The sequence below is a fragment of the Chiloscyllium plagiosum genome, unplaced genomic scaffold (genome assembly GCF_037043375.1).
Source record: "Chiloscyllium plagiosum isolate Xiang-an unplaced genomic scaffold, Cpla_swu_hap1 HiC_scaffold_25, whole genome shotgun sequence".
NCBI classification, from domain to species: domain Eukaryota; kingdom Metazoa; phylum Chordata; class Chondrichthyes; order Orectolobiformes; family Hemiscylliidae; genus Chiloscyllium; species Chiloscyllium plagiosum.
This window is the reverse complement of record NW_028270163.1, coordinates 35,349,070-35,363,243: the sequence shown is the minus strand read 5'-3', so window position 1 is coordinate 35,363,243 and position 14,174 is coordinate 35,349,070. Positions and strand designations below refer to the sequence as shown.

At 40.4% G+C, this 14,174-nt stretch overlaps 1 protein-coding gene across 6 annotated transcripts in view; it reads left to right on the top strand.

The window, feature by feature from the left end:
- The window catches only part of sdk2b (sidekick cell adhesion molecule 2b), a 1,001,963-nt gene that overhangs the window by 655,782 nt on the left and 332,007 nt on the right, over nt 1–14,174 (top strand). For all 6 annotated transcript variants that reach the window (XM_088000610.1, XM_088000613.1, XM_088000611.1 and 3 more), the window contains 4 exons: nt 4,541–4,731; nt 6,377–6,460; nt 10,091–10,285; nt 11,536–11,652. In XM_088000610.1, the coding sequence (XP_087856736.1) occupies nt 4,541–4,731; nt 6,377–6,460; nt 10,091–10,285; nt 11,536–11,652 (587 nt within the window). The remainder of the gene's footprint in view (nt 1–4,540; nt 4,732–6,376; nt 6,461–10,090; nt 10,286–11,535; nt 11,653–14,174) is intronic.

Here is a 14,174-nt window from a genome sequence, read left to right as displayed (position 1 = left end):
AAGGTTTTCACACAGAGGCTGGTGCATGTATGGAATGAGCTGCCAGAGGAAGTGGTGGAGGCTGGTACAATTGCAACATTTAAAAGGCATTTGGATGGGTATATGAATAGGAAGGGTTTGGGGGGATATGAGCCAGGTGCTGGCGGGTGGGACTAGATTGGGTTGGGATATCTGGTCGGCATGGACAGGTTGGACCGAAGGGTCTGTTTCTGTGACTGTATGACTCGATGACATTTAGTGTCAATTGGTTTATTAATGAGGCCTAATTGACATTCCTGTGTGAGCAGGTGAGATTGCACTTTGGGCCCTTCCTACCTCTGAGTGAATTACAGAAGTTTCCTGCTGCCAGCAGATTCCTCTTTGCAAGTTCATACTTGCCCCAGGTGGTGGTTAACTTTCTCCTGGATTAACAGCGCTGGTGTTAAACTGACTAGCCTGTAGTTGCCAGCATTCCCCTTCTCCTTGGGGAAATTCTACTTCATTCATTATGTTCTGAGACCTGGAAAATTTGATGCACACATTTTTTGTTTCTATATCACAGGTTTAAAATTGAATTTGCCATTTGCTTCCAGAATTGCATAACTGCTGTAAATTTAACTTCATTGTCCTCTGCCTATTATATTAAAAATATTAAGGGAGTACAACAAACAAAGTGTATCTTTTACATGTTACATTTTACAGTCTGTTCCCAACATTAGTGGTGGACGATTGCATTTTCTAGAAAATCCTCTAACTATGAAATACTACCAATTTCCCAGAAAGTAATCTCATGATATTTCAGATTTAGTATCTGTGCCTTACTAAAGTTTGTTGCTCAGAGGTATCAACTAAGTCACAAAGGTGGGGTATAAGTGAACCATTTTATACGTTTTGCTTTCAATTCACAGTGAGCAGAAGTTCACAGCAAACAGCTTCCAGGTACTGTTACAATAGACAGCACCAATCAGAAACCAGTAAGTATATTAAATGGAAAGGTCATGTTGGTGTAGTAAGGCAAAACATTCTTCAGAAGATCTGGTAGTGAAGGGAAAGTTGTAAACTGTAAGAACCTTTGATATACCTGACATGAGATTACTTTATGCTGTCACTTTGGACAAAGAGCAAAAATATTCACTTTGAAGTCCTGTCATTCCCAGCATTTTATGAGCACAGGAGGTTTACACATTAAAAACTACCAATAAAAGTAAAGCACAGCATGGGTTTCACATTCCATAGCAGTGTTCTGACTGGGCCAATGAAAGAGAAAAACAAAATGAAATTCTTCTCTTGATACTCTGTATGGTCAAATATATATATCAAGATGAAAAATAAGTTAGAAACTGTCGGGCAGACGTTAAAGATATTTCCAATTTGTATTAATATCATGAAAAATATCTGTTTATTTTGTATGTGAAATTTGGGATTTGCAACAGTAGAAGATGCTTTCATTGTAGTTTTCCTCTTTAATATGATAAAATCTTCTTTGTTAGCTTACAGTCAAGATCAAAAGGGCAGAGTCTATCAATGGTACTGCAAGTACTTTATATTTAGATCCACATCATGACACACTCCCTTCCCTCCTGAAAAGGGGTTTTGGTTGCTTTGGTGCAATGCCACACTTATCCTATTAAATTATAACCAGAGCATCACTTGCTCTCACTTGCTTTCTGCTTCCTTCCTGTACCTTTGTTGTCAGGTTTCTGGTTTGTGATCGGTAACTTGCTGATCGAATCACCTCCAGATCCCTGGTTCTGACACTGGACTTATTTCGGGAATGTGAAATGAAGAAGGCAGTAGACAGGTGTTTAGGGCAAAAGAATCTCTGTGTTTACTTAAATACAAAATGTAAGTACCGGTAGTTCTTCTATAATGCAATGGTTGCATTCTTTAATGTGTTATAGTAAAATCACGCTTTAGAACCAGTGCTTAATGTGTTGATGTAATTGCATTACAGCCAACACACGTATTAAAAGTTTGCATTTAGAAACAGCGTCCTCAGTTTGTCAATCATGTTACAGTGAATTCATGTTGACAAAATGCTTGTTATCGTAGAATGACCTGCATAATACAAGAAATATAGGTAAAAGCACTAAGCAGGGAAATTAACAGTCAATTATACAAAGGACAGTAATTAAACACACTATTAAATTAAACACAGATTAAACACCATTAGAACCTAAACAGCAGTTTTAATCACAGAAACTTTAAATCAGGCTTCCTACCCATGGGGTCCCATGCAGTGTCACCAACTGCCTTACTCTTCCTGGCGGCTAGGTTGGAAACTCTGGGGTCTCGGGAGTTTAAACTCACCACTGGGGAAAACACGATTTTGAAGTACAGCTGGTTGTTGAGGTTCTTGCCGTCGGTTCCCTTGGTTCAGAACAGGCCCGTGTCTGAAGCTGTTGTTCAGATAGCGTTCGTTGGCTTTTCCCCTCTTGGGCATCCTTTGTTGTGATGATGCCCTTGGTTTAGCTTCTGGCTTCAGTTTCTCTGTTCGGCCTATGTGGTTCTTGGTTCTGAAGCTGCTGTGTGGGGCTGGAAGCCTGTGGGGAAGCTGTTTCTGCGGAAGCTTGTTGTTGAAAAAGGCTCTGTCAGCTGAGGTCAGGCCTTGCAGTTACACAGACTGTGTGCCCTGATGTCTCCCCTCAAAACTGTATTGTCCAATGTGTTTCCAGTGTTTCCTTATGCAGTTGGTTTCCCCGATGGTTAGAGTATGTGCGAATGGATATTGGTTGAGGCTGAATGTTCAGTATCTCTAAGGCTCTGTACTGTCTGCATTGTGTAGCCCGAGGTATAAAGGTTAGTTTCAATCTACAGTGTTAGATTTGGTTGATTGTTCTCCGAGAGTGGAGGTGTAAATTGGAATTCCAGACTGAACAATAGTCCCAGACTGAAATTCTAGCTCCGTGTGTATATTTGCTGCAGCCTGAGCTCAGGATTTTGCCTAGTATTTTAAATGTTAAAAAAGTCCAGGGTCTTGTCCAACATTTTACACGATGGGGATTTGTGCTCAATCCTACATGATCTCTGGCATTCCCAAGGCTCTTTACTTTTTCTCATCTATGGTGCCCCACTGGCTTCCAAATTCAAAAATGCCCTTCAACCATCACCCTGCTTCCAGCTACTCAGCCAGTTCTGTAAATAATTTTTCAAATTTCCTTCTATCCCGTGGGCTCTTACTTTCTGTTTTGATCAAACCAAACACCCTCAAAATATATTAAGAAGATGGCCCAGACCTTGACATTTTCTTATTTTAGAGGTAAGTAGCAAATTGGCCATAAGCCTCCCATTTTCTCTCTGTATCCAATCCCATGATATTCAATGTTCACAAGATATGTTGGTCCCACCTTTAATCTTTATTGGAACATGTTGGTCCTGTACTTTGACTATTTCATTGTTGAATGAATCCCACTGCTCTGACAAAGATTTACTTAAAAGTATCGGCTCCCAGTCCACTCTGACCAAATCAGGCCTGATCTTATTAAAATCGGCCTTCCCGCAGTTTAACATTTTGACTTAAGACCTATCCTGTCCTTTCCCATAACAATCTTGAATCTAACAGGAGTTACAATCACTGTCTACAAAATAGTGCTTCAGGCCACTGATACTCAAACACTTGCCCAGTTTCGTTACCTCACATTGTCCTGAACCATTTCATTTCTAGTTTGACTTCCTAATACCTGGGTAAGTAAAGTAAGGGAATGCATGTTGAATAGTAGGACACTGAGAAGCATCAAGAGTTAGAAAGACCTTGGTTTGCATAAACACCAGTCCCTTGAGATAGCGAGACAGGTAGATAAAATGGTTAAGAAGACTTATGGAATACTTGCCTTAATTAGCTAAGGCATAGAGTTTAAGAGTGGTTAGGAGATTCTGGAACTGTATAAAACCAGTAGACCACGGCTAAAATGTTTTGTGCAATTCTGGAATTTGCATTTTTGGAGGAATGTGATTGCACTGGAGAGGGTGTAGAGGACGTGTACCAGGTTGTTGCTTGGGCTGGAGATTTTTAGTTGTAAAGAGAGATTGGACAGACTCGGCTTGTTTTCCTTGGAGCTGATGAGACTGAGTGAGGACAAGATTTGAGGGGCAGACAAGATAGATGGGAAGAAACTTTTTCACTTGGCAGAGGGATCCATCACCAGGGGTCATAGATTTAAGGAAAGGAGCAAGAGGTTTAAAGGGGATATAAGGAAAACCTTTTCATCCAGAGGGTGGTTGGAGTCTGGAACACACTGCCTGTAAGGGTGTGGATGCAGAAACCAACATTACTTTTGCGAAATATTTAGGTTGTACATGTGCAATTCCGAGGCACACAATGCTGAGGGCCAAGTGCTGGAAAATAGGATTAGAATAGTTTGTTATTTGTTTTTGGCTGGCATGGACTGGATGGGCCAAGACGTCTTTTGCTGTTCTGTTAACATCAATGACTCTATGACTCTAATACCTCTTAGGATTTTGAATAATTTTTGTACAATTAGCTCTCTACCTGGAGAACAATGATATCATCTTCAAATTGACAATATAAAGAACTGAGCATTGTGGTGATTTTTTTTTTCAGGCCACTAATTAAGCTAAGTATTATCTGGAAGAAAGATGGGGTGCCGTTCAGAAGTGGGTTCAGTGATTACCACCGGAAACTGACCATCCTAAATCCGAAAATACGTGATGCTGGGTACTATGAATGTGAAGCCATTCTCCGAAGCAGCAGTGTTCCTTCAGTTAGTGCAGGGGCCTTTTTGTCAGTACTGGGTGAGTACCTGGGAAATTCCCAGTTCTATAATGAGTGCCTGCCTAATAGACACAAAGCATTTTACAAGTTCATTCACAGAACATTTACAATTCTGGAATCAGCCTCAAAGTGCTCCATTTAACAAACTGTTGAAAGCGGTTAAATGACTTGTTGTCTCAAGGAATTAACCACTGCTTTTTTTTTTATATAACTGCTATCAATTTTATAGTCACAGTTTTCAAAATGAGCCAGGTTCTGTCCCTTGCTGCCCACTCACTATTTCAATCTTATTTCCTCATCATTCAGTCAGGTGCAAGTGCTCTCGGAGAATTCTGAATCTACAGTGATTTCACACAGTTGCCGCAGACTGATTTTTTTGTTCTGAATGGACTGCAAAATTGTTCCTATTCAATGTTTCTTTGTCAAAAGCCATATCTGCAGCCGATCAACATTAGCATTGCACATAGTTAGAGGGAAAACATGTATATTATTAAGAACATTCCTTTAGTTTTAATTAAGTAAGTCAAGTTGTATTTTTATTGTAGAATGTCACAGTGTTGGTGATAACTTCACTGTCAATCCATGAAGAATTGCATATTTGCAGAGAAAGTGTATATCATTGGTACTGTGAAACTTAATTTAAAGTATGCACTTAATGTTAGCTGTTGTCCTGTTTAAACGCGACAGGCTGATGCTGGTGATTGAGAAAAGATTCCAGGTTATGGGTAAGGATGAGGTACAATGCTGCAATTGTGTATAGAGTTATTGAGAAGTGGGGTAATGGCTAGGTGAATATTTGGACCTGGATTTTCACTCCCAGTATGGATGCATCCACCTCAGGATAGGTTGCCTAGAATGGTGGGAACTTCTCTCTGGATTAATGGGCAAGGTGATGTGGGCAGGCTCATTCATCCCAGATGAAAATTGAAGGTGACTATACAGAGACTGCTGAGTGCCAATACAATCCATGTAAAGGGCCTACCTCTCTAAACTGAGATGTTGTTTTCTCAAACATTAAGCTCTCTAACTCTCATCTCCCATCTAACTCCCATGCTCATAAATCAAACCCGTATGTCCACCCACTCTAAGACAAATTTGAGACCAAACTCTTGATAAAATATGACCTCCATTCGCCCTCATTGACGCTTATTTCCCCTAATTTAGCATCCATACCCCCCTCCATCTATCATCCACTGCTCTTACACTCTCAATGCCAACTTACCCAGCATCTAACATGGGCAGATCTCAGGAGGTAGGCTGAAGCTGAAAAAATTCTAAATATCTACTACCGACTTCACTATAAGAAATGAACATCTCATTCATGAAAACCAATTAAATGAATTTAACTCCTCCAAATTTGCCACGGAATATGTCTGTATGCTCTGGGACATTGGATCTTACTCTGTTTTATACAATTGGAATGAATCTACTGAGGCAGATCATTAAAATATTCAGGTCATGGGTTTGGAAAATTACTTTGCACTTCATATTATGAGGGAGATTATGGTTTGAGGATGTAGTGGAATATGTCATCAGAATGATTATAGTTTTACCAATGATAATTTTTCATCTTCATTTTAATTCATATTTTGTCAGCAGAAATATTTGCATTGGGCGAACACGTCTTTGTTTTAAAATTCATATTCAGTCTTTCACTTCCTGCAGAACCGCCACAACTAATCGTGGAACCAGAGCGTCACATGACAGCTGAGATAGAGAAAGTCGTAGATATTCCGTGTCAGGCTCAAGGTACGGTCAACAGACAACTTGTTGTTTATTAAATTTAGTAGGAGCGATATATACAGCAGAGGCTGGATATAAAATGAGGCAGTATATTTGAAGTACTCTTTCTCCTGGTGACCGCCTGTATTCCATAACGTTGAGTGATCATTTAGCCTTTGAATGAGTAACCAGTTTTATATTAGTTTGACAGGTGGCACACTTGGTTCCCTCAGATTCTTATGTATAAAATCACAAAACGAAATTCAGGACTTACGTGATTTTATTGAGTTGATTTGAGAAATATATTCCTTTTTTAAAAAGTGATCAGAGTGCAAATTACCTGAAGAGTTGTTACTAACACTGTTCATGTTAAGAATAGTCACAAAATCACATGTTAACATCCCTGAAGTTTCAGTTCTTGAACCATCTGGGCCATGAAATAACTCCATAGAGGTTGGTGTCCCATCAACAAGTCACCCTTTATTTACATGTGGAGAGTCCTTGACACTGATCCAACTCCCTCAGAGCCAGCTGTCAGAGTGTTAGAACCTCCAACACTCCTGTTTCTGTCTGTCAGCCAGGGCTCCCTGATTGACCAGATTAACAGCCCCAATCAGGGAACTCATTCTGTGGAGTCCACCTGGCTGACCTCATTACAATCACTACAGGCCGGTGGTGCCAAGTTTAATTCCCTGTTTCTATTGGGTCAAATATTTTTAGCCATGGTTGGAATATGGATGTTAAACTTGATCCAACCCCTTGAGGACAAAAGGGAAATGATCATCAAGAGTTAGCAATTCCAATTGCTAGCCATTGACCCTTCTTAGGAGGATAGCATGTGGATGTCAGATGTGAGCAAGAATGGGTTAAGGGGTGATATTTATTGCGGTTGAATGACCAGTTGACACTAACCATCCAAAGCAACACGTGGTCAAGAAGGCATACCACACACTTGCCTTCATTGGCCAAGACATCAAATATAAAAATGGGCAAATTATGTTATAACTGTATAAAACATTAGTTAGGCCACATTTGGAATATTGCATGCAGTTCTTGTCACATTAGGAGAAAGAGGTGGTTGCTTTGCAAAGGGTGCAGAGAAGGTTTAACAGGATGCCTGTTGCCTGGTTGGACAGTTTTAGTGATGAGGAGAGGGTGGATAAACTGGGATTGTTGTCACTGGAAAGACAGAGTATGAGGGGCAGCCTGATAGAGATCGACACAATTATGAGATGTGTAGATAGGGTGAATAATCAGAGGCTTTTCCCCCAGGGTGGAAAGGTCAACTACAAGAGGACACAGATTCAAGGTGAGAGGGGAAAAGTGTGGGAACATTTTTCACGAGAGTAATAGGTGCCTGGATTGCACTGCCAATGGAGGTGGTGGGAGGAGGCATGTTAGCCACAGTTAAGCAGTATCTTGTTTGACACATGAATGAGAAGTGAACAAAGGGATAGAAACAATGTGTGAGCATTAAGTAGCAATTCTAAATAAGAATCAGGCATCAGTACAGGCTTGGTGGGCCAAAGGGCCTGTTTGTGTGCTGTATTGTATTGTATAACAGTTTCCTCATCAAGGCATTGGATGGCAGTCAGCATCCCTGCAGTGATAGCCCAACGTCAGTCGGCACCTGTGGGATCAATTTATTAGAGTAGAGTAGCTTTTATTTGTCATTTCTACCATATATAACTGATATAGTAAAAATGAGGCAGCATTCCTCCAGGACTGAGGGTGCCACAAACCACACAATCGTACACTGCATCAAGTACATAAGAAGTGTAAGTTACATTGTAATAGAAGAATGATAAATAATAGATATTTTTCTAGCAGCAGTTCAAAGTTGTACAAAGAATTCCGGATGGGGAAGAGTGTGATTATACTGTGTTAAGGAGCCTGATGGTTTGGGGGAAGAAACTGTTGGACAGTCTGGCTGTGAGACCAAATGCTCCGGTATGTTCTGCCAGATGGCACAGGAGGGAGGAGAGTTTGAGTGAGGAGTATGTGGGGTCTTCCACAATGCTCTTAGCCTTTCGGATGCAGCATATGGTGTGAAAGTCTGTGTAGGAGGGAAGAGAGACCCCGATGTTCTTCTCAGCTGTCCTCACTAACCATAGTAAGGTCTTATGATCCGAGATGGGGCAATTCCTGAACCAGGCAGTGATGCAGCAGCCTAGGGTACTATTAATGAACCCTCTGTAGAATGTGGTGAGGATGGGAGTGGGAGATGGGCTTCCCTCAGCCCATGCAAAAAGTAGAGATGTTGCTGGGCTTTCTTGGCTATGGAACTGAAGGTCCAGGTAAGATTCTCTGCCAGGCATACACCAAGAAATTTGGTGCTCTTCATGATCTCCATGGGGAGCCGTCGATGTCCAGCAGAGAGTGGTCGCTTCATACCTCCCGAAGTCAACAGCCATCTCTTTCGCTTTGTCCACATTCAGAGACAGGTTGTTGGCTCTGCACCAGTCCGTTAGCCGCTGCAAACCTGATGATGTGATTCGATCTGTGCGTCGCTGCACTGTCGTGTGTTAACAAGGTGAACAGCAGTGGACTGAACACACAGCCCTGGGGGGGCCCTGTGCTCAGTGTGATGGTGTTAGAGATGCTGATCCCAATCTGGACTGACTGAGGTTTCCCAGTCAGGAAGTCCAGGATCCAATTACATAGGGAGGTATTTAGGACCAGCAGACTCAGCTTTCCAATCAGGTGCTGAGGAATTATAATGTTAAATGCAGAAGTGAAGTCTATGAACAGTAATCTGATGTGGATGTCCTTCTTCTCCAGGTGGGTGAGGGCCAGATGGAGGGTGGTGGAAACGACATCATCTGTTGAGCGGTTGGGTTGATATGCAAACTGCAGGGTGTCCAGTGAGGGGGGCAGCAGAGTCTTAACATGCCTCATCACTGGATTAATCCAAAATCAGTTACTGTCCCTGGGGTGAATACATGATGCATTTCTGTAATGCTGTTACTTCATGTATTCTGCTAGAATGTGTTAATGCATGAAGTGCACTGAGACTTCTACAATATTTGTATCTGGAAGGAGTACAAAATACAAAGTTAGATGACATTAGGAGAATATGAAATTGGCAAGTTCAGATGTGCATTGAATGACTAAGGCCTGGACAATTTCTAAAGCAGTGGGTCAACGTACTGTTTATAGTGCTGGTAAAATGGACAAAATCAGAAGTCGCAAAACACCAGATTATAGTGCAACAAGTTTATTTGAAATCACAAGCTTTCAGAGTGCTGCTCCTTTGTCACTTCATCTGATGAAGGAACAGTGCTCGAAAAGCTTGCAATTTCAAATAAACCTGTTGGACTTTAACGTTGCATTTTGTGACTCTGGCTTTGTCCACCCCAGTCCAGCATCGGCAATTCCATATTCTGGGAAAATTGATGAATGTAAAAGAGCAATTTGACAATTCCAGGCGCTAATTATTTGTTCAGCTTTACAACTTTGCATATTTTCAGTATTATAATTTAAATTAGTTATGTCAAAAGTCTTCTTGGATTTAATGCATGTTCTATATGTATTGGCAACTTTGCTGTGCATATGAAAGACTACTAACAATGTACAATAAACTTGCTTTCTGGAAGTACTTTATTCAAGCATCACATATTTATCAAAGACTTCAGTGATGAATGTATGTGATTGCAGGTGTCCCATTGCCAGTGATATTCTGGTATAAAGATGCAACGTTGATCTCAAGGTTAAATGTACCCAGATATAGGATGCTGTCCAATGGCAGCCTACAGATCAGTGGACTGATGCCTGATGACACTGGCATGTTCCAATGCTTTGCTAGAAATGAAGCTGGTGAGGTGCAAACTTTCACCTATCTTGCTGTTACCAGTAAGTAAATTACTTTTTAAGCTATTCTGATAACTGTCGTCCAGTCTTAGCTTAGTTGACATTTGTGGATTGGTGAGCAATGCTGCAATTATATAATGGGTGGTATAAGAGGTGCCATTTTGATTTTTGGAGACCAGTCTGCAGCCCTCACATAGTTTGTGCACATTGAGCAGTTTGAAAATAGTGAAGACCAAAGGAGTCTATGGTGGTCAGCTGGCATCAGAATGGGTGGTAATCATCTATAAGCCAGTTTAATTAAAATGCGCTTTTGATATGATTGTTAAATGATTTCTAGTCAACTGCGTAAATCTACTAGTCCCCCGATATGTGTAAAAGAAAACATAGTGGGATATATTTTCAACAAGCTGTTTTCATACTAAACTAACTTCTTTGTATCAGTGCCAGTTATATGTTACCACGTGATTTTCTTTCTCAGTGTCCACTTGCAATTGGCTTTACACCTTGGTCGCAGGATAAGAATATCATCCAATATATGGAGCCTATAGAATTGTTTTAGGTTGAAGTCATGATCAAAATTATTTCAGAAAATGATTCGCTGCTCCATGCTGAACAGATATCTAAGATGCACTGTTATTGACATACACCATTGCCTTTTTAATACATGTGGCTTTAGTAGGGTCAGCCTCTTTCTTATTTCGAAGGTTCAAAGTACCATTTCCACAGAAATTTGATCATGTAATATCTGACCAAGTGGTGTTCGATGAAAATTTGCAAATGTGATTGTATTTGTATTGTTACATAAGACTTAGATCCTCTAATGTTGAGTATCTTCGTTCATGCTTCATGTCAACAGCTGTTGTGCAAGGACTGTCTAGAACCAGGAGGCTAAAGGTCAACAGCAAAAGCATGGGGAACCAAGGACAGAGGGAAAACAAAGATTCAAAGGGGTTTCACAAAAAGGAAATCAGAGAGAAAAAAGTTTGATTAAATATGTCAGGCACTAAAAGCATGATAAATGACCAGGAGACAGGTCCTGGAGATTCATCTGGATATTTGGGGCATTTGATCATTCTATATTTATGTTCAATCAAGTGTGTTGCAATAAAATCTAATTTAATTCTAGTATTGACCATTGAATAATATTGAGAATATATCAGGTGCAATTAATATTGATTTAGCAAAAATAAAATTAACATTGTGATAAAATAAATTTGGAATGACATCACTCACCATAGTTAGATTAATCAATTAATGTGAACAACAACATTAAAATTCTCTGGTTGTTACAGGCATTCCTCCCAACATTACGAAGGGACCATCAGACAGCACAGTGATTGATGGGTTATCAGTCATTCTTTCTTGTGAAACATCAGGGGCACCGCGGCCAGCAATCACCTGGCAAAGAGGCAAGTATTAATATGTAATTGCTGTTATATGCAACACATTTCATGAGTATTCCATTTCTTTGAATTTGCTAACTCCAGCATTTCTGTACTGCTCATTTCCACAATCTGACCCTCTCTGCTGGCATTACATGAGTTTAATCATAAATTCTCCATAAATCTAATGTTGGATGCTGGGACTGGCCAGAGCTGGTAGCTGATAACTCATGAGCATTACACATATGCATTTAATTCGTTCATAAATTTGTCAATTTTGTAGCATCTTCCTTGCTGTTGTACAGAGTGAAATATTTGCACCTGGCTTTTACAGATAAAATTTTGGCTCAGGTAGCAATGGTTAGAACCATATAATGGACCTAAACTGGTGGTAGATTTTTACTGCAGCTGCTGCTAGCATTCAGGAATTGGAAGTACAGAAGAAATCTTCTCTCCGGATACAGGTTTGCTCGCAGAGCTGGAAGGTTCATTTCCAGATGTTTTGTCACCTTACTAGGTAACATCTTCAGTGGGCCTCTGGGCGAAACACTGTTGATAATTCCTGTTTTCTATTTATATGTTTGGGTTTCTTTGGGTGGGTGATGTCATTTCCGGTGGTGACATCATTTCCTGTAGTGAACTCATTTCCTGTTCTTTTTCTCAGGGGGTGGTAGATTGAGTCTAACTCGATGTGTTTGTTGATAGAGTTCCGGTTGGAATGCCATGTTTCTAGGAATTCTCATGCGTGTCTCTGTTTGTCTTGTCCTAGGATGGATGTGTTGTCCCAGTCGAAGTGGTGACCTTCCTCATCTGTATGTAAGGATACAAGTGAGAGAGCGTCATGTCGTTTTGGGGCTCGTTGATGTTCATGCATCCTGGTGGCTAGTTTTCTGCCTGTTTGTCCATTGTAGTGTTTGTTACAGTCCTTGCATGGTATTTTGTAAATAATATTAGTTTTGCTTGTTGTCTGTATAGGGTCTTTCAAGTTCATTAGCTGCTGTTTTAGTGTGTTGGTGGGTTTGTGGGCTACCATGATGCCAAGGAGTCTGAGTAGTCTGGCAGTCATTTCTGAGGTGGCTTTTATGTAGGGGAGAGTGGCTAGGGTTTCTAGATGCGTTTTGTCTGCTTGTTTGGATTTGTTGCTGAGAAATCTGTGGACTATGTTCATTGGGTATCCATTCTATTTGAATACACTGTATGGGTCATTCTCCTCTGCTCTGCGTAGTTCCTCTGTGCTGCAATGTGTGGGTGGCTCGTAGAAATATTGTTCTGATGCAGCTTTCTTTGTGGATGTTGGGGTGATTGCTTCTGTAGTTCAATATTTGGTATGTGTGGTTTTCCTGTAAATATTGAACTACAGAAGCAATCACTCCAACATCCACAAACAAAGCTGCATCAGAACATTATTCCAACGAGCCACCACACACTGCAGCACAGAGGAACTACGCAGAGCAGAAGAAAATCACCTATACAATGTATTGAAAAAGAATGGATACCCAATGAATACAGTCCACAGATTTCTCAACAACAAACCCAAACAAGCAGACAAAACGCATCTAGAAACCCTAGCCACTCTCCCCTACATCAAAGACATCTCAGAAATGACTGCCAGACTACTTAGACCCCTTGGCATCATGGTAGCCCACAAACCCACCACCAGAAAATGATATCACCACAGGAAATGGTGTCACCACAGTAAATGACATCACCAACCCAAAGAAACCCAAACATATAAATAGAGAGCAGGAATTTTCAAGTGTTTTGTCCGGAGGGTGACGAAACATCTGGAAATGAACCTTTCCGCTCAGCGAGCAAATCTACATCCAGAACCTCAATCTGAGCTACAAATCTTCTCAAAACTCAGTAAGAATTTCTCTCCAAATAGAGTTTTTAGGCTTCCAAAGACTATTTACAAGTCATTTCCTCCATAATGTTGCTTCCATTTGGAGAGACGCTGCAAAATAGATTCAATATGAAAGACCATGTGTAGCCTTTTGTATGTGGTACATTCAGCAAGAGTGTTAACAAAAATTAGGTGGCTCTGACTACATCTCCAACAGAAAATAGCAAGACTATAAGTACCTTGTGTCCAAACTAAGTCTCTTCTTTATCGATGCACTTGATCAGTATTATATTTTGATCTTCCTGAAAATGATCAAACAGACTGCATTTGAATAAATATTCACTTAAAGAGCAAATGTGTTTTCAAAATATTTACTGATCCCTAGTCTGGAAGGTAAAATCATGGCACTGCAATACTCTAGAAAATAAATAAAAATGAGCAATTTCTGGCCATTCAGTTGGTCATTGTTTGTGTAATCTTATTCATTAGATTTGGGCTCCACTGACTGGACCAGTATTTATTGCACATCCTTTATTATCCTTGAGAAAGCGATGGTGAGCTACTTTCTCTCCATGCTTCAGTCCATTTCATGTAGGTTCACCCATAATATTGTTAGGAAAGGGGTTTCAGGATTTTTATCCCGTGATTCTGAAGGAATGACCCTCTGAGAGAAATAGTTTTTCTCTCACAGATTTGTATATATTTG